The sequence below is a fragment of the Coregonus clupeaformis genome, unplaced genomic scaffold, assembly GCF_020615455.1.
Source record: "Coregonus clupeaformis isolate EN_2021a unplaced genomic scaffold, ASM2061545v1 scaf3314, whole genome shotgun sequence".
Classification (NCBI taxonomy): Eukaryota; Metazoa; Chordata; class Actinopteri; order Salmoniformes; family Salmonidae; genus Coregonus; species Coregonus clupeaformis.
The window spans coordinates 21534-41012 of NW_025536768.1; the positions used below are offsets into that span (position 1 = coordinate 21534).

Here is a 19479-nt window from a genome sequence, read left to right on the forward strand (position 1 = left end):
ACATAATGATGGTCATTATGGCCAAACAATTTTATTTTTATTTCATCAGACCAGAGGACATTTCTCCAAAAAGTACGATCTTTGTCCCTATGTGCAGTTGCAAACCGTAGTCTGGCTTTTTTATGGCGGTTTTGGAGCAGTGGCTTCTTCCTTGCTGAGCGGCCTTTCAGGTTATGTCGATATAGGACTCATTATACTGTGGATATAGATACTTTTGTACCTGTTTCCTCCAGCAAATTCACAAGGTCCTTTGCTGTTGTTCTGGGATTGATTTGCACCAAAGTACGTTCATCTCTAGGAGACAGAACGCGTCTCCTTCCTGAGCGGTATGACGGCTGCATGGTCCCATGGTGTTTATACTTGCGTACTATTGTTTGTACAGATGAACGTGGTACCTACAGGTGTTTGGAAATTGCTCCCAAGGATGAACCAGACTTGTGGAAGTCTACACATTTTTTCTGAGGTCTTGGCTGATTTATTTTGATTTTCCCATGATGTCAAGCAAAGAGGCACTGAATTTGAAGGTAGGCCTTGAAATACATCCACAGGTACACCTCCAATTGACTCAAATGATGTAAATTAGCCTATCAGAAGCTTCTAAAGCCATGCCATCATTTTCTGGAATTTTCCAAGCTGTTTAAAGGCACAGTCAACTTCGTGTATGTAAAATCCTGACCCACTGGAATTGTGATACAGTGAATTATAAGTGAAATAATCTGTCTGTAAACAATTGTTGGAAAAATTACTTTTGTCATGCACAAAGTAGATGTCCTAAACGACTTGCCAAAACTATAGTTTGTTAACAAGAAATTTGTGGAGTGGTTAAAAAACGAGTTTTAATGACTCCAACCTAAGTGTATGTAAACTTCCGACTTCAACTGTAAATGCATGGGGTCCATTGTCCTGCTTGCGAACGTAAGCAACCATTTAAATTTAAACAGGTTTTCCGGCACAAAATGCATATCAGACAATTAAAATCCTTGATTTACTTGCATATGACAGAACGCTAAATTGTAGCTGGTCCCATCAAATAACATGGCACACGTTAACCCTATGCTAACCGCAACAGGCGGCACTGATTATACCCTGGCACAAATTCTTCATCAGCCCATCAAAGATCTTAGGCTTTATATCGACCAACCAATGGAATTTCTTAAATGAGGTAAATAGGTATTTGAAATCTACAAATTCAAGGTTTACTTTTGTTCAGTTGGTCTGTAACAAAATGTTGTGTGCCAACATTGCATTGATGCGTCATTGACTAGGCTACTAGCTACTAGTAGGAAGTGTTTTCCAACATTAAGACTGTCGATTCGAGTCCTATGGATTCGCGATAAACTTCTTTAAAATAACTGCAATACTGCCATCTGTAGGATGATAAAGAGAGTGCAAACTACAATCCTACTGTGCACTTTGTAATGCTCATCCTACTCATGTCAAATAAAGCATATGTGACAAAGCATATGATTATAAAAATGCATATAAAACGTTGTAGGCCTACATTTAGATGTACACGTCCATGTAATATAGCCTATGATATGATTACTAGGCAATAGCAGTGTGTTGTGTACAAGGCTGAAGAAATAGGTAGTGGAGAGTGGGGTAATTTAAACCATTTTTTACATTCAGCATCACTCCATCAAGGGAAATATTGTATTATTTCTAACAAAGATTTCTACATATATTTTAGGATGTTGTGTATCCCTGGAAATAATCAGAATGCATGTAAACGTTCCAGTTTTGAAAACATAGCTTTTCAAAAAAAAGTGGTCTATTGGCACAACTTACTCCGGGTATGGGGTAAATTGAGCCTAGGACAGGGTTAGTTGAGTCGCGTACAAATTTCTGTACTGAATTAAATATTACCACTACCTTTTTAAAACCATGTCTCAATCACAATAACTTTTCTGTCTTTTAATAATTTTAAGCATATTTTAACAAAGGATTAACACGTAACAAACACTTTGTACTTTTTAAAAACACTTTTAACATAGGCCCGGCCCTGTTGTTACCTCATGTCCCAGTGATAATGCCTTGCATTACGCCTGGGAAGAAAACATTGGCTCAACTTACCCCCCATGGCCAAAAGCCTCAACTTACCCCAAGGCAAACATTTTAATATATTAACCCACACAGCTACAAGGATGAAACCCTCCCACGGCTGTAATATTTATGTGATGACGCTTTGTTTATTATTATGGTCTATGTAATGTGGTTTCTCCTAAACCCCTCTCTCTTACTACAGTGCTCCATTGAAAAGCTACTCCCATGAGCTGTACAGTAGAAAGGTTTTCCATTATTACTCCCCTGATTGTTGTAATTAGGGTTATTACAGTAATCATCATCATCATTTGCTGGGCAGATGCCCTTTCCCACTTAGTCCTTTCTCACAGTAGGCTCATAACCTCACACTGTGGCTGAAAGCAGCCAAGGTGATGAGGGCCCAGATCAGCGATATGAGAGAACGTGGAAGGCCGCCCGTGGTCTGGTGGCGCTTAGTCAGGCCTCATTATGAAATGATCCTAATAGTATATCCATTATGTATCATTACCTGCATACAGCCACTTCTCATGATCATCCATTAATTTACCACTCGATGAGGGGAAGTTCTGGCTGGCGAAGCAGCTGAGTGGCCGATGACTTGAGCTGACTGAAGGATCATTATTGGTTTTACTGAAAGTCGAACATCGTCATAGCCGCCCACAGGCCTTTACAACACCAAACCTCACCAACTGTAGTTACACTCGTTATACCCTCTCCCTTCTCCTTCCTCCACCCAACCACACCATTCCGCAGTGAGAATACCTTGGCCGCCTACGAGCCTGCACGCTATCCAATTGACTGCCCTCATTTAAGTGGTGACTAAGTAGTGTTGGGGGGGATCAATACTGTCAGCCTGTGGGGGCTGTGTGGGGGCTGTATGGGGGATGTATGGGGGCTGTGTGTGTGCTTGGGGGATTTAGTGCTTGGAACAATGCTGGGCGCTGTTAGGTGCATTCATCATCTGACTCCCACGGTCAGCTAGTCAGCACTGAATGTCATGCTGTTAACACTCCTCACACACAGGCCACCCTTAGCACCGACACTTACTCTCTGCATTTACATGTTGCCCACATCCATAGCCTATATTGTACCCATGGGCCCTGGAGCTGCAGTGGTGAACCATTTATTACACACACTCAGTCAATGTCGTCCAATCTTGGCTATGTTTCTGAATAGGTTATTAAAGTTTAATTGCTGTAGAGGAAATGGCTACTATTTCCCTTCTGGTTGGTCAACACCTGTTATTTAAGTTTTTACTGTATTGTAAGTGACAGGGGAGTGTGCTACTTGGTCCCCATTCCTCATAGTATTCCTTCCCTGTACTGTGCTATCAATCCTAAACAATCCTATTCTCCATGGTGTTGTGGATTCTGATCTGATCAGGTACGTAGGTGGTGAGACAGAAGGTCAACCCCAGTCCTCTGAATTTCTTCACCTCACAAGTCAGCTTAACCAACAAATGCCAACTGTAATACAGAAGAATGAAATACAGGAGAAGTCTGTCATACTCTTAAGTTGTCATGTTGCTCAAATTCATCCCAGAAGGATAGAAAGGTCACTCCATAAAAAACCTGGCCTCAAAGCAGTAGTCTGGTGAAATGTGCAGTGAATGACAAGAGCCATGGCAGAAACAACATGGCCGTCTTCATGTTGGCTGTGGCTTTTCCTTTGAACTGTTTACTCTGAGGTAAAGCCACAACTTCTCTGATATCAGAGAACTCCCTTGAGTTGTATGACTTAGAATATACAGATGTAGGATCTACATTTGACCTACAGTGGGGAGAACAAGTATTTGATACACTGCCGATTTTGCAGGTTTTCCTACTTACAAAGCATGTAGAGGTCTGTAATTTTTATCCAGAAAATCACATTGTATGATTTTAAAGTAATTAATTTGCATTTTATTGCATGACATAAGTATTTGATCACCTACCAACCAGTAAGAATTCCATCTCTCACAGACCTGTTAGTTTTTCTTTAAGAAGCCCTCCTGTTCTCCACTCGTTACCTGTATAAAAGACACCTGTCCACACACTCAATCAAACAGACTCCAACCTCTCCACAATGGCCAAGACCAGAGAGCTGTGTAAGGACATCAGGGATAAAATTGTAGACCTGCACAAGGCTGGTATGGGCTACAGGACAATAGGCAAGCAGCTTGGTGAGAAGGCAACAACTGTTGGCGCAATTATTAGAAAATGGAAGAAGGTCAAGATGACGGTCAATCACCCTCGGTCTGGGGCTCCATGCAAGATCTCACCTCGTGGGGCATCAATGATCATGAGGAAGGTGAGGGATCAGCCCAGAACTACATGGCAGGACCTGGTCAATGACCTGAAGAGTGCTGGGACCACAGTCTCAAAGAAAACCATTAGTAACACACTACGCCATCATGGATTAAAATCCTGCAGCGCACGCAAGGTCCCCCTGCTCAAGCCAGCGCATGTCCAGGCCCGTCTAAAGTTTGCCAATGACCATCTGGATGATCCAGAGGAGGAATGGGAGAAGGTCATGTGGTCTGATGAGACAAAAATAGAGCTTTTTGGTCTAAACTCCACTCGCCGTGTTTGAAGGAAGAAGAAGTATGAGTACAACCCCAAGAACACCATCCCAACCATGAAGCATGGAGGTGGAAACATCATTCTTTGGGGATGCTTTCTGCAAAGGGGACAGGACGACTGCACCGTATTGAGGGGAGGATGGATGGGGCCATGTATCGCGAGATCTTGGCCAACAACCTCCTTCCCTCAGTAAGAGCATTGAAGATGGGTCGTGGCTGGATCTTCCAGCATGACAACGATCCGAAACACACAGCCAGGGCAACTAAGGAGTGGCTCCGTAAGAAGCATCTCAAGGTCCTGGAGTGGCCTAGCCAGTCTCCAGACCTGAACCCAATAGAAAATCTTTGGAGGGAGCTGAAAGTCCGTATTGCCCAGCGACAGCCCCAAAACTTGAAGGATCTGGAGAAGGTCTGTATGGAGGAGTGGGCCAAAATCCCTGCTGCAGTGTGTGCAAACCTGGTCAAGACCTACAGGAAACGTATGATCACTGTAATTGCAAACAAAGGTTTCTGTACCAAATATTAAGTTCTGCTTTTCTGATGTATCAAATACTTATGTCATGCAATAAAATGCAAATTAATTACTTAAAAATCATACAATGTGATTTTCTGGATTTTTGTTTTAGATTCCGTCTCTCACAGTTGAAGTGTACCTATGATAATAATTACAGACCTCTACATGCTTTGTAAGTAGGAAAACCTGCAAAATCGGCAGTGTATCAAATACTTGTTCTCCCCACTGTATATTGTCACAGCAAAATAATCCTGCAGCAACAGGAGTTGAACGTTTATTCTATAATGTTGCTTGATTGGTGGTTAGGCTATTAGCTGGCCAAAAGTAGGCTACATGAAAAATGTAATACTGTTAGTGTGGGTTTTCAGTGAATATATGTAAATCACAAAGCGGTTCAGGAAAATTCTCAGTAACTTTCGGTCTGTTAATGTGTCTGACCACTGCTGTTTCCTTCTTATCACACAAGTTCCAATAGCCATGACCTATTCCCATCTAAATGCAAATGGGAGGGTCCTACACAATGTGAAAACCATAGCTGTTTCCCATTTATCTGTACACAATTGTAACCACAAGGCTTTTGTTTTCATGTTGCGAGGAAGTGTTTTCTTCTGACTCTGTGAATTTAAAGAGGCTTTGAAATTGCACTGGCTGTTCTGGAAACAGTGGGTATTAAGATGTGTGTCATCAGAGTAATGGCAGTCATAATGTATTCTGTTGTTACTGTGAGTGCCATTAGGTCAGTGACCTCTGTCGATAGTACAATACAGCAGATTCAAATTCTCAGGGGAAGAGGAAGGGAAGAAGAGCTAATAATGCTCCCCTATTGATTTGAATCATTAATGTGTAGTTAACAACTTTACCTATGTCGTATCGAGTAAATGCTGGCAATTATTGCTGATAAACAAAGGAGTCTGCTCATACTGAACCTTTGATCATAAGTTTTATTCATATCACAAGCTTTCAGCATGAGTTACAGGAGTCAAGATCCCCCGGAGAGCAGTGTTCTCGAATTGTGATGGCTGCTCTGCTTTCCTGTGCCCCCAGCATATACTTATAAACAATGTAAAAATATGGGTTGCTCCCTCTGCGGTCCAATCACTGGTCTCCCCTGGGGCGTCACCCTACCACTGGCTACTTTTGACCTAACATAAACAACATTCTTTCAGTTCCACTTAAAACCATTAACAAAGACATAATCCTAATACACGACATATCCCCCCTTCGAGACTAACTAAAAGTCTCGAAAACAAACAGAATAGGATTATGACAAGTAACAATTTATCTTATTGAGTATTTTTAACCTTAAACCAAAAAACATTCTTCTCTAGAGTGTATATACCTTTCTATGAAATATGAATAACTGTTTATGAAGTGTGAATACATTACTATGAAATATGAACAAATCTTTATGGAGTGTGAGAGCGAAAAACTGTCTGGCAACCTTCATTCCAAATCCATCCATCAATCAAGACAGTAAAATTCTCTCACGGTCCCTCTGCCCCAGGCAACCACCTAGATACTCCAGATAAACTCATAAATCCCTATCAATGCATTTGAAACTATGATGCAATTAAATACACATGTAAGCCCCTGCAAACAAAATACTATCCAAAAAATGTCCACACCAAGGCTGGTCAACCCATCGGACCCTATAGTGGACCTCTCCCTGCCTAGACTCCCTGTCCCTAAGCATTCACGAAATAAACAAAAACATCTAAGTTCCCCACATGTATTCAATAACATCAAATATCATTCTACAAAAATTAATACCTAAGAATATGACACAAATTATGTATTACACATGCAAATATGTCTATATTTCATTGCAGACACTGGAATGTAGTCCACTACACTTCATCTCCCCCGTAGTCTCCTCTTCCAATGTATTGTTGATGATGGAATCGGAATCTTTCCACACCCTCCTTGCTCCATCTCCTCCAGTCATTGTCCTTTCATATTGTCCCTTCATATTGTCCTTGTTTGAGTATTTCAATCTCCACATATTCCCCCAAATGCTTCTGGAAGAAAAGAAAAGACCAAAAAGTATATTTTGCAAAACAACACTTTCAAATTAAACATCAATATCAACTAAGAATATAAAAATTATATATAAATGATGTATGAATCAATATAAATGATAGAATAATGAAATAAGATAATGTGATCCATTCATACACTTCCCCCCTTTGATTCATAAAATCATACTAAAATCACCCTAATATTGAAAAAAATAATTGAAAAATGATCAAATATTCAAAAAGGATATTTATCATCCAGTCCCACTTGTCCATCTTCATCCAGATCAGGAACAGTCAACAACGGCATCTGAGTGTTGTCTCCAGGTATCACTACTCCAACCTATCTCAATATCATAGCTTTCTCAAAGGTCAGTAACAAATTACAAACATCACACACAGTGCTATCAAAACTGCTATTAAAATGTAATCCATCACTGCTCCTACTGGCCTACCTGATCTTGCAACCAAGTCTTCGCTGACCATCCAGCTCCTTCAGATCTACCAAATGCATCCCTTATATTCTTCAACGCATAGTGATACTATCTGAACTATCTGGACTCAAAGTATAACTAATATTATCAATATGATCTTCCCAAATGTTACACCATACCATGGAAAAAGTTCCCCCTTCTCCCTTAGATTTATCCTTCAATGATAGGCTTGAAGACTATGACATGTCGCCATGTCTCTTTTCACCCTATTTTCAACCCTAGATTTATCTGTGTCCGGTGCTACCCCTCTTATAATGGTAGAAACCTCATATGGAAGCTTCAACGTTGACATGTAACAACATCCTGTCCATCCATATGGTAAGAATATATACGCTTTATCACCACAAACCCTCCAAATATCTCTAAAATTCCCAATAGTCACATTGTCAGGCAAAAGTTAATCTTTCACCATCAAAGTCTTGCTGTTCCTACTACCTGGAACATAAAAAGTAACATTATATTTCTCATTACTACCCTTAAGGTCATGCTTACCCAAAGTTATCATATAATCATCACAATCTGATATTCCCATAAACATACCCCTTATATCATATGTTTTATTAGAACAAAAACAACTTTTAGCCCTCAATGGTTTCACCTCCAATGCTTCAGGGTTTGCTGTTACCTGATTTTCCTTCCCATCTAACAAATTCACACAAGTTAATTCACTTAACCCAATAACACTTAAACCTAGGCTTAAACAAATGTTTTGACAACGACATTATTTTATCTGTTACTGATTGTTGCTGATACAACAGTCATGACAAAGCATAAGATTGACACATACTTGATAGAGGTCGAGCGACCGTCTCTAAAATGTTTGGTGCTGGAATTCTCAACAGACATGTACCCTCAAGATTCCTCCCTGATCTTACAGAATGAGCTAGCTGCTGGAACCAAAGATTCCTACCTGCCCATCCATTTTTAATTTTCACAACAGAAGAATCAAACCCATCCATTTAGTTTCTCTCTTCCCTAACGAGCGGTACTGATCAGATACCTCTCCTTGTCTGTCATTAAAATCAAAGACCTCATCCTGTACCTCCATGATAGTATCCTTCACTATTTCAAATGAATCTATATTCTTCTCTACCACTATCTGCTCTCCTATTTTAACCCTATTCGTACTATCATTGACAGCACTCTCCATCCGTAACATAAACCCCTGAGTCCTTCTTGCTACCCCCTTTAATTTCAGAAAAGTTGTTGTTGGTGTCGGTGTCATACTTCGTATCATTGCCATCGTATCATTAATCCCTTCCAAAGTTACCATTAAAGTAGTTGATTTAGTTGATGTATTAACACCCTTAACTACTTCTAGTGGGAAAGTTCCCGATATCCTCTGTGTATTATTTACTGTTGGAGTAGCTACTGTAATCTACTCCTCCTGAACTCCTTCGGTGACTGTGGAATCTTCAACAGATTTCTCATCTTCCATTTTAAGCGTCACTTTACGAATTACATAGCCTTTTAACCAATAATTCTTAACCGGAACAAATTTTAATGCTTGCACTAGATAAGTACACATATATTCTCCCTGATCTTTCTCTGTAACATTACGCAAAATAAATGAACAATCACTCATAACCCTCTTCCACTTCATATCGTTGTACAAAATATACTTCCTTTGACTAGGTGCAACAGCTTCTACATCTGGTCCTGATAACAATACTTATTCTCCATAATTATCTCTCCATGTGGGAGGAATGTCCCCATCCTAACCCTAATAACAGTATTTTCCTCTAAAATTGGTGCTGGAGCTATTGGTTCCCTTATAATCAAATGCGATATATTTATGGCTTTAATAACTATCAATGTTGACAGAGTTAAATTGCTTCTCACTGTTGTTTTAATAGACTGACGTGTTAATGTCCTTATTGTTACTTCATCTAGTTTCCCCAAAGCTTTGAACTCTTTGCTTGTACTTCCATCTATCACCACTAGTGTCAAATGACGTAAATGTAACTTACATTCACTCTCTCTCTTCCTACTCTAACTTTGAACCTTAGCTTACTGTCTTAGAGTTCCTTCAACCCTAGTTCTCCTAACTTTTTTTAATCTAATCTTTCCTCCTAACCTTTAAAAACCTTTTCCACTGATTTATTCACAAAATCCTTTACCACCAAATTTTTAGAATATGTGATTGGGAAGTCCCCACCTGCTTCTGACTTCTTTACACACAGACTTGGCAAACGACTAAACACCTTTTAGCCTAGCCTGAAATCTCTTGGTGTAGGAATGTAACCCAGAATAACAGTCACCCCTTTTAACTTTATTTCCCAGACAGATTGTCTAATAGGCAGTCTAATAGATTATCATCCTTCCTATGATATTATCTTTTTAAGCAAATATGATTCCCAAAAACCCTACTTTTTTTAAAATCCTCTACCAGACAGTCGTCTAGTGTACATCTTATTGTACAGTTCAATTGACACAATGCATCTCTTTCCAACAATGCAATAGGTATATGTTCTAATATTAGTATGTCTATTTTAATTTCTCCTTGATTTTTATAGCAGAGCTCAATTGGTTCCTTAAGAGTAATTAGCTGTTTTACTACCTCAAATCCCTATCCTAATTAGTTAATTTTACATAGTGAGATGTTTAACCTCTTTAGGCTGAACACAGATAAAAGCTTTTCCACTATTCACCTCTCCTAGTCCTTTGTTTTTACTTCAATTGTTAGATATTTTCTTCCTAATTGGTGCTATCAGCTGACACCCCCCTTCGTATCTTCTAGGCTCTAGAATCCTTGCTCCGGACCCCTGTGGGGGTTTACCTGGAGAACAGGTGATTTTGACTTGCCCCTGTATCTTCCTCTGAAATTCCCTCTGATGTTTCCTCCTGACTTGTTGCACTCACAGGTAAAGTGACCAACCTGTCCACAATTATAACACTCTTCTGAAAGTTGCTGGAAGTGTAGCTGAAATCTTCCTCCTCCTTCTAAGCCTTCTCGTCCTCTTCCTCTCCAATTCTGTGTCTGTCCAGAAACTGGCTGTGGATATAAAACACCTGGTACCGCCCTTGGTGGCTGGTACAATTGCGGTTGGAACTGTTCTGGTTGAAGCTGTGGCAGTGATTGTTGATTTGGTGCACACTGATTCTGCATAACCAAAGCTTGTTTCTTCTCCTTCTTATTCTCCCCAAGTTGTATCTGATTGAGCTTTCTGAGAGTTTCTTCGTCCTGTTCTTTCTGGTTGAGTTCCTTTTTCCTGTACAGATCCACTTGATGAGCTATATGATCTGTATAGACACCTTTTGTCATGCTTCCAAGTCCAACCACTTCTGCCAGTTTGCTCCTTACTGGTGAGGGCAGTCCCATTTGCAGTTTAGCTCTCAAAATTGACTGCTCAATTTGACTCACATCTGGATCATTTCCAGTAATATTTCTCCACACTTGATGAACTCTTGACACATAGGCTCTCGGATTTTCTTGTTGTCCTAGTGGGTCAATCAGAATATTATCAGGATGCACATTTGTTGGAAATGTATCTTTCAATGCTCTCCATAGACGATTCCTACTTGCAGCCAACAATTCAGGATCGTTCACTGCAGTCCCTACATATCTAATGAGTCCAGCTCTCTGAAAGACTTCTTCCATATCTGGAATCCCAATGAGATTAGCCAAAAGTCTCTTAACGTCTCCTATGGCTGACTGTGTTCCCACCGTAATTTCTTCCAATTTCGAAATCCAAGGATAGGCCCCATTTTGAAGAATAGGCAGCTTCTCAAGTATATTTGACATATCGGTATTTTGCAACGGCTTATATTCTAAGTTTTGACCTCGAATGATAACTGGTGTCATTTTACTCGTGGTCTCTTTCCTTGGCCTTAATGCATATTTTGTCTCAACTTCTTTGGATTCTTTTTTCAGCTGTTTCTCCTTCTGTATCCTCAGCGTCTGGAGTTCTTCCTCTAGCTCTCTTACCTCTCCTAAAGTCCTCGCGTTCTTCAGTTCTGATAAGCATCGGTCTATATCTCCTTCTATTTCTTCTGTGCCAGTCCTTGTAGGATAAACTCCTTTTGAATACACAGCACCTTTAGTCTCCTCTTTATCGCTTTCTTCAACTTTGCTTTCATCAGAACTAGAATATGTTGTATCCTTCTTCTTCAAACGTTCCTCACCCCTTCTCTCCGTTCTGGCCAACCTCCGTTTGATCACAGGATCATATCCACCCATGATCCCCTCTGAATCACTCTGATCATCATCGTCCTCATCCAGTTTCATCCTACTTAACCTCATTCCACCCTTAGTTTCCAGACATCTCGTTTTCTTTTTACTTTTGGAGCTTGGATTCACCTTTATCGTCGTTTCTGCTTGTCCTCTCTCTATTATTCGTTCATCTTCATCTCTGATGCAATAATCACCCTGCTGGATGATCACCGGAAGCTGAGAATAAACATCCCTAAGCTCTACTTCCTTCTCGTAAGGTGGGTGTCTTTTTGCTGAATCCGTATGTGAGAAAGGTGTACTAACTTCTGCCATTAGTTTTTCTGTCACCTTTTCTTCCTTTAGCATTTTCCTCTATACCTTTGTTTATCTTATCGCTGGAATCTTTTATCAGTTTTTGTTTGAGAATGAAGGGCAACTTTTATTTCATTTGCCGGATAACCTTGCAATACTTTAGTTAAAGGATTACTATTTTCAACTATATCAACCGGTGTAATGACTTTCATAGCCTTGTTGTCCTTTCTCCCCATTGTAACTACTCTTTTATATTCCTTTATTGTGACTTATTTTATTTTAGACTATATAGCCTATGGCTTCCCCCCTTTAATTATTAATATAACCTAAACAACAACAAAAATTTTTTTTTTTTAATCAATCAACCAAATTATGAATATTAAAAATTCAATTACAAATTTTATTCAAAAAATATTTTTTATTAAAATAAAAAATCAATTAAAAATTATGAATAATTAAAACCAATTTTTTATTTCTATATCCTATCTTACCAATTTATCAATTAGTGGCTATCTTACCAATCCTAAAAACAAAGCCCTCTACCCTTACAACAATTCCCATAAACCCCCTTGCTCTATAAGCACCTAATTATCTTAATTTTACAGAATAATGTCAGTACTCGATTTCCAACACAACTGCAATCAAACCCAAGTGATGCCCGAGACTCCAAAATGCAAATTTTATTCAAATGATCAGTCTGTTGCCAAGCCTCTGTGAAATTGTCATAACATCAAATATCCCATAGGGGAAGATTTTGCAAACATACCAGTACCAAAACCCCTTGACTCGATCCTCTGTCGCGTCACGTGACGTGATGTATACGTCAGCACCCCCTCTCTCTCTCTCTCCATCGTTCCTCTCATATGACAAAAGAACATAGAAACAGAAAAAGAATTTAGCGGTCATGCAATCACTGAGTTATCCCCATTCAATATTCCCCCACTCCTATTCGCTCTAAGACTTAACTTAGGACTAAATAGCTCAATAACATTTTTATTTATTTTAATCCGTCATTTAATTTAATTTATTATAATCCGTCAACATATATCTAATTTATAAATTCACTACATCTCAACAAATAGTTTCATTTTCGAACAACAGTCACTTTAACGATTAGAAGATTCGTGTCCAAATCTCTCTTGTCTGTGGCTATTTCTCTGTCTCCCCCTGCAGCACAGTCCAACAGAAATATGACACTTTACCCACAATCCCCCTGTTGTAGTTTTAGTACCCACCGTGTTGTAGTTTAGTAAAATCCCACGCATGCGCGATACATTCAAAAATACTTTCTCAAACAATAGAACGCTAGCATTCCGCTACAGCTTCACTATTTTATACCTTATAATCAAACAATTACACTTAACAGAGCTCACATATCGCATAGAACTCTGAATTCTACACATACAAACATAATTTAAGAGGCTTATTCCATCGCAATGGGCCCCCTAAGGACACCCGTTAGCATGTAGCACGCAACACAATTAGCATTTAGCATCAGCATTAGCATTAGCCTTTAGCTAACATGTGGCTGGCACCACGCAACAGGTACCTTTCACTGCCCTTTTTCCTTTGTCTATTTCTCCTACCGTTTGTGATGCCGTGAGTTTAATGACCATCTACTGAGAGATTCCCCCAAGCGGACACCCCGACGGATGAAAGTCGAGCAATAATCACAATCAGATAAATTCCATCAACCCGAGTTTTTCTTTAAAACACACCGAATGCCCATTCTATCGCGCAAACGGATTTTCGGCCCATTCCTAAAATGGCCCACCCCGGGGTCTTAAATGGTACAGTGCCCTAAAGCATACGTATTCCTCTGCCTTGTACATCTGCCAATATCTGCCTTAATCCCTACCATCGATTGCTCTAAAATTCCAAGCCTACTCTCCCCCCTTTTGCCCTGTCTACCAGTGCAACAATTGATAATGATTAGCCAGACCCCCAGTTCTCAGCAATAACGCCACACGAGGCACATTTCGGTCGTAATGGTACATTTCTCCAGTGTACACAAGTAGTATCCAAACTAACAACCTCCAAAGCGGTAAGAAAAACTCACCCTTGTCTGGCCATGACTTCAGAACGAGTTAGCTTGGCGGCAACGAATGAAACAAAGAAGATTTGCAGACCAGCCCCACGTTGGGCGCCATTTGTCGTATCGAGTAAATGCTGGCAATTATTGCTGATAAACAAAGGAGTCTGCTCATACTGAACCTTTGATCATAAGTTTTATTCATATCACAAGCTTTCAGCATGAGTTACAGGAGTCAAGATCCCCCGGAGAGCAGTGTTCTCGAATTGTGATGGCTGCTCTGCTTTCCTGTGCCCCCAGCATATACTTATAAACAATGTAAAAATATGGGTTGCTCCCTCTGCGGTCCAATCACCGGTCTCCCCTGGGGCGTCACCCTACCACTGGCTACTTCTGACCTAACATAAACAACATTCTTTCAGTTCCACTTAAAACCATTAACAAAGACATAATCCTAATACACGACACCTACCAATACAGTTATGCAAACTACGGCAGTGGAAGAGCAAATGGCAAATTGACTGGAAGCTTTATTTAATGACAAAGGACAAAGGGATATACTATAGCATGTCTTGTCATCAATGCACTGCATTGGATAAAGATGTTGTTTCTTTATCTTGTTTCATGTGTATTCCAAATGTGTGGATGAGGTTGCAATTTGGACAACTTCTTGCAAAAAGCTCAGAGTAGCATTTAGTCTAGTTAATATAGGTGACAGGATAACTACGTTTTGTAACTTAACCTGGAGGTCCATAGTATTATATCTATGGGGTATATGCTAATTTGATGTTGAAATGTTTAGGTTTATACATTTATTAGACTATCAAGCCAGTTGTATAATTCCATATATAAAGTATATGTGGGATATGGTTCTCTGTCATTCTTTAGAAACAGTTAGTCAAATGTTTATACCCCAGCCATGAAAAAACATAATACCAATATTACCAATTCACTCTCTAATTCGTGAATGTTGTATAAATGAAAATGTGAAAAAATTCCCAGACTCCATATTTACTAAACTGATTATTGGTTTATACAATACACATGGGATGTGCTTTAATAATTCATTTGTAAACAAAAACATTTGCACAGGAACAGTCATATACTGCTTGCTTTGAAGCTTTTTAAATTAGTCCTCCATTGTTTGTGCAACAAAGACACAAAGGAATTTTCATTCATACCACATTGACACATAAAAATACAAGCTTAATAAATGGAATATTTGCAACAAAAGCAAAACAGTGCTTTTACAGCAGATAGAACATGGGACGCAACAACTTAACAGCACATTAGTCTCAGAACTAACTGCCAAAACTGAGCTCTAGCCTCATGTGTGTGGGAAAAGCTTCTTGTGGACAATATCATTGACTGACTGGAAAGTAAAACCGGAGCTCTGTAATGGGGTGGATGTATTTGAGCCAGACAGATGGTTGCTTAGAGACCTGTCTGTAAGATTCCGGTGGTCTGACATCAGTACAACACAGTGTTGTAGCTCTAACAGTGCCACCATAGCATCCCATGTCAGAGTCAGGGCCATCAAATGTCATTTTTTAATTGCTCTGACATAGCTACAAAAATAAAAAATCACAGGGCTATAAAACTACCATTCCAGCTTGACAAGGACTATGAAACTCCATATTGCACCATTAAGTTGATTTTTTTTTACTCTGGCCTTAACTTGAACTTCAAAAGAAATTACATTTTAGTTGCTATCCTCTCAATATCTTAGCTGATACAGGGGCTTGAAACTAGTGTAATAATTGCTCTTAATATTTCAAGTGCATCAATTTCTACTGCGTCTACATTGCATGTGAACATACAGTATAGTATAGCTAATCATATAATGATATAAGCATATTATTTACTAAGAGAAATTGCAATGTTAGCCTCTGTTGTAATTACAAATTCTAAGCAAAAGTAAGTCTTAAATATGGACACACTGCACAAGTTGTAACAACATTATGCAATGGATACCAAAGCTCTTAACATTTAAGGTAGTACACCAGTGACAACGTTTGAAATTGCCAATGACCAGCACATTTCTATTACAACATCTCTACAGTAAATGTCTAAATACCCATTTCCATGACTCAGGTTTTTACAATAATCTTTGGACTTTCTTGTTAACTGAAGAGATAGTTGAAAAGTAAAAGCTACTACAAAAAATGTACTTTGATGTGTCTGTTACTCTATAAGTATAAGAGGACACAGTGGGAGTCCACAAGGAAGTCTGTATTAATCGAAAAAAGTAGAAGATTTTTTAAATTATCCTGTGATGTATATTTTATATTCTAGTTTATTATGTTTTTTGCTTAAAACAATCACTTAATTTGCTTATTTTCAAAGAGCGTGTTGTTAATTTAAGATTATCATCCTTGTCAAAGTTGTGCCCTACAGATTCTGAGGTATATCTCCGACACTGATTCTGTCCTTGGCTTCTGTACTGCTGGTAAATCATCCATGATAAAAAATGACATACACAGCTGGTTACGGATCAACACGTTAGACACAATACATAAAAAAGCGTGATTGTACAGTTAAGAACATGAGTATGGGATTCCACACAATAAGGCATTGCTTTAATGAAAACATCTGGACAAAAAATTCACAGTTTTAATCCTTGCTTAGCTAGTGATTATAATGATGTCCTCTTTGTCGATTGTTTCAGGTACGTCAACACACCTGCAACAATGTAACCATTGTAAACACATACCAACAACTATTATTCTACAACTCTGACGAATGGAGTCAAATATACAACAATACTTTATATCAAAATGAAAGCAGTTTTTCCAAACTCAAAACAAAATGGAGGTCATCCACTTGGATTATATAGTGAGGGAATGAATGCAGAAAATTAAGCTATTGAAAGAAGCATTAGTTTACATGTTCACCTGTGGAGTAGTGTGTCTACAGTCTAAAGCTGCCAATTAACAGTGGCATGAGGTTGATTCAACCCTAGCCATACACAATCATCCTACAAGCACAGTTACAAAAATATACACACATACTCACACACATTATTGTACACATTTGTTAGTATCAAGTATTTGTTCAGGGGTTGGACTAATCTGAAATTGTGATCTTTAATTGTGAAAGACTGTAGACTCTTGGGTAGAAACTCAACAATTCCACTTGGCCAGCTCTTCTCATTTAGTGTATAATGCTGCTAATATAGCCTATTTACAATCATTTATGCAACGGAAATTGACACTATATCCACTAATAAGCTGATATGTGCTGGCCGTTACAAAAAATTAAGAATAAATCAACAGAGAAAACCCCCCATTAATTGTGCTTTTTAACCCACAAATCCACTTCATCATTGAAATGGGAACAATTTCGAGAGGCACCTCTTGAAGTTCTAACACCAGTTAAGTTCAATAAGAATCTCTAAAGCTATAACAAGGACTGAAAATACAAATAGTAAATATATGTATATATTTATAAAGTTGATCCAGTACCTTTCCAATTCCCCTTTTTAAAAAATATTGTCTTCTTACGGATAACCTCTGACAAAAAGCATTTCTTATGTGTCAACGTGCAAAGCCCTTATGTTGCCCTATAGAGAAAAGTACAGATGTCTTTGTGGTTGTTGATTCTAGTTGTGATAATCCAAATCTGAATGAAACGGAGAGCTTGAGCTGAAAGCAAGAAGAGTTAGTTGTTGGCTACTTTGAAAAGAAGACCTATGGTGAGGTTGCACACCTCTGGAAGTTTCTGCTGTTTTCAGCTGTTGACAGTCTGTTGACACAGGAATCCTTGGCCAGCCACCCTCTCGTTAAACAGTTACCTCATTCTTACTGGCCGTGCGGTACTGGTTGTTGTGCTGGTGGCCTGGGATGTGCTGCAGATGGTCCACCGTGTGTGTCCGTCGCGAGGCAAACTGCTGCCTCTTGTTGGTGGTCGGGTGGTTGACGGTGAGCGTGTTGTATGAGTCGTTGATGGTAGTGGGATGGGAGTGCATCTTTTGCATCTTAGCGTAGCGCTCGCTTCGGTCCATGACAGGTGTGGTGGGCACAAAGTTGATGTCTACATGGGACATGGCCCGCGACATGGCCTTCTCCCGGAAGTTGGAGCGCCGCAGCGACAGCATCTTGTCCGGCGAGAGCAGGGGGTCCTGGGACTGGAGGCGGTCTGCGGATAGCAGCTGCTCCTCTGAGAGGATGCGGCTGCCGTAGGAAGACACGCCCATGTTGTAGGCTGAGAGGCCGTAGCCGTGGCGTGGGGTCCTCTCTGGGGACAGCACATGGTCCTGGGACATGGCCCTCTGGACGCGGTGAGGCCGCTGACGCTGCTGCTGGTGGGGCTCTGCGTTCAGCTTCACCATGTGGGGCGGCTGCAGAGTCTGCCGACCTGCCAAGTCTTGGTGTCGCTTCCGCATGTAGTACTCATCTACATCCTTATCACCTGAGTGGGAAAGGAGGGAGGGGGAGGAGAGAGGGGGAGGGGGAGGAGAAACATTACACTATATAAAGAATGATTCTATACCTCCTCCTGAGTGGATCAGCTCAGCAGTTCTACTGTGACAACTCCTACAATTCCCTTTTGATAATGATTGCATTTTCTGTCGTTATGTTTTCACGGGAGAAGGCAGGGGCTCTCTTGTGTCACAATAATTCCACTCCTGTTCTGGTGTGGAAAGGACTATACAGTGATGGAAAAAAGTATTTGATCCCCTGCTGATTTTGTACGTTTGCCCACTGACAAAGAAATGATCAGTCTATAATTTTAATGGTAGGTTTATTTGATCAGTGAGAGAGAGAATAACAACAAAGAAATCCAGAAAAACGCATGTCAAAAATGTTATACATTGATTTGCATTTTAATGAGGGAAATAAGTATTTGACCCCCTCTCAATCAGAAAGATTTCTGGCTCCCAGGTGTCTTTTATACAGGTAACGAGCTGAGATTAGGAGCACACTCTTAAAGGGAGTGCTCCTAATCTCAGCTTGTTACCTGTATAAAAGACACCTGTCCACAGAAGCAATCAATCAATCAGATTCCAAACTCTCCACCATGGCCAAGACCAAAGAGCTCTCCAAGGATGTCAGGGACAAGATTGTAGACCTACACAAGGCTGGAATGGGCTACAAGACCATCGCCAAGCAGCTTGGTGAGAAGGTGACAACAGTTGGTGCGATTATTCGCAAATGGAAGAAACACAAAAGAACTGTCCATCTCCCTCGGCCTGTGCTCCATGCAAGATCTCACCTCGTGGAGTTGCAATGATCATGAGAACGGTGAGGAATCAGCCCAGAACTACACGGGAGGATCTTGTCAATGATCTCAAGTCAGCTGGGACCATAGTCACCAAGAAAACAATTGGTAACACACTACGCCGTGAAGGACTGAA

At 39.9% G+C, this 19479-nt stretch overlaps 1 protein-coding gene across 1 annotated transcript; it reads right to left on the reverse strand.

Annotated features, from left to right (window-relative positions):
* Positions 1 to 15133: 15133 nt before the first annotated feature.
* LOC121560715 (protein shisa-6) lies at positions 15134 to 18533 on the reverse strand (the record flags this gene model as incomplete). The annotated part of the gene is given in 1 exon segment (XM_045220191.1): positions 15134 to 18533. A coding segment is annotated over 1 exon segment (629 nt), but the record flags the coding sequence as incomplete, so codon positions are not given.
* Positions 18534 to 19479: the final 946 nt, after the last annotated feature.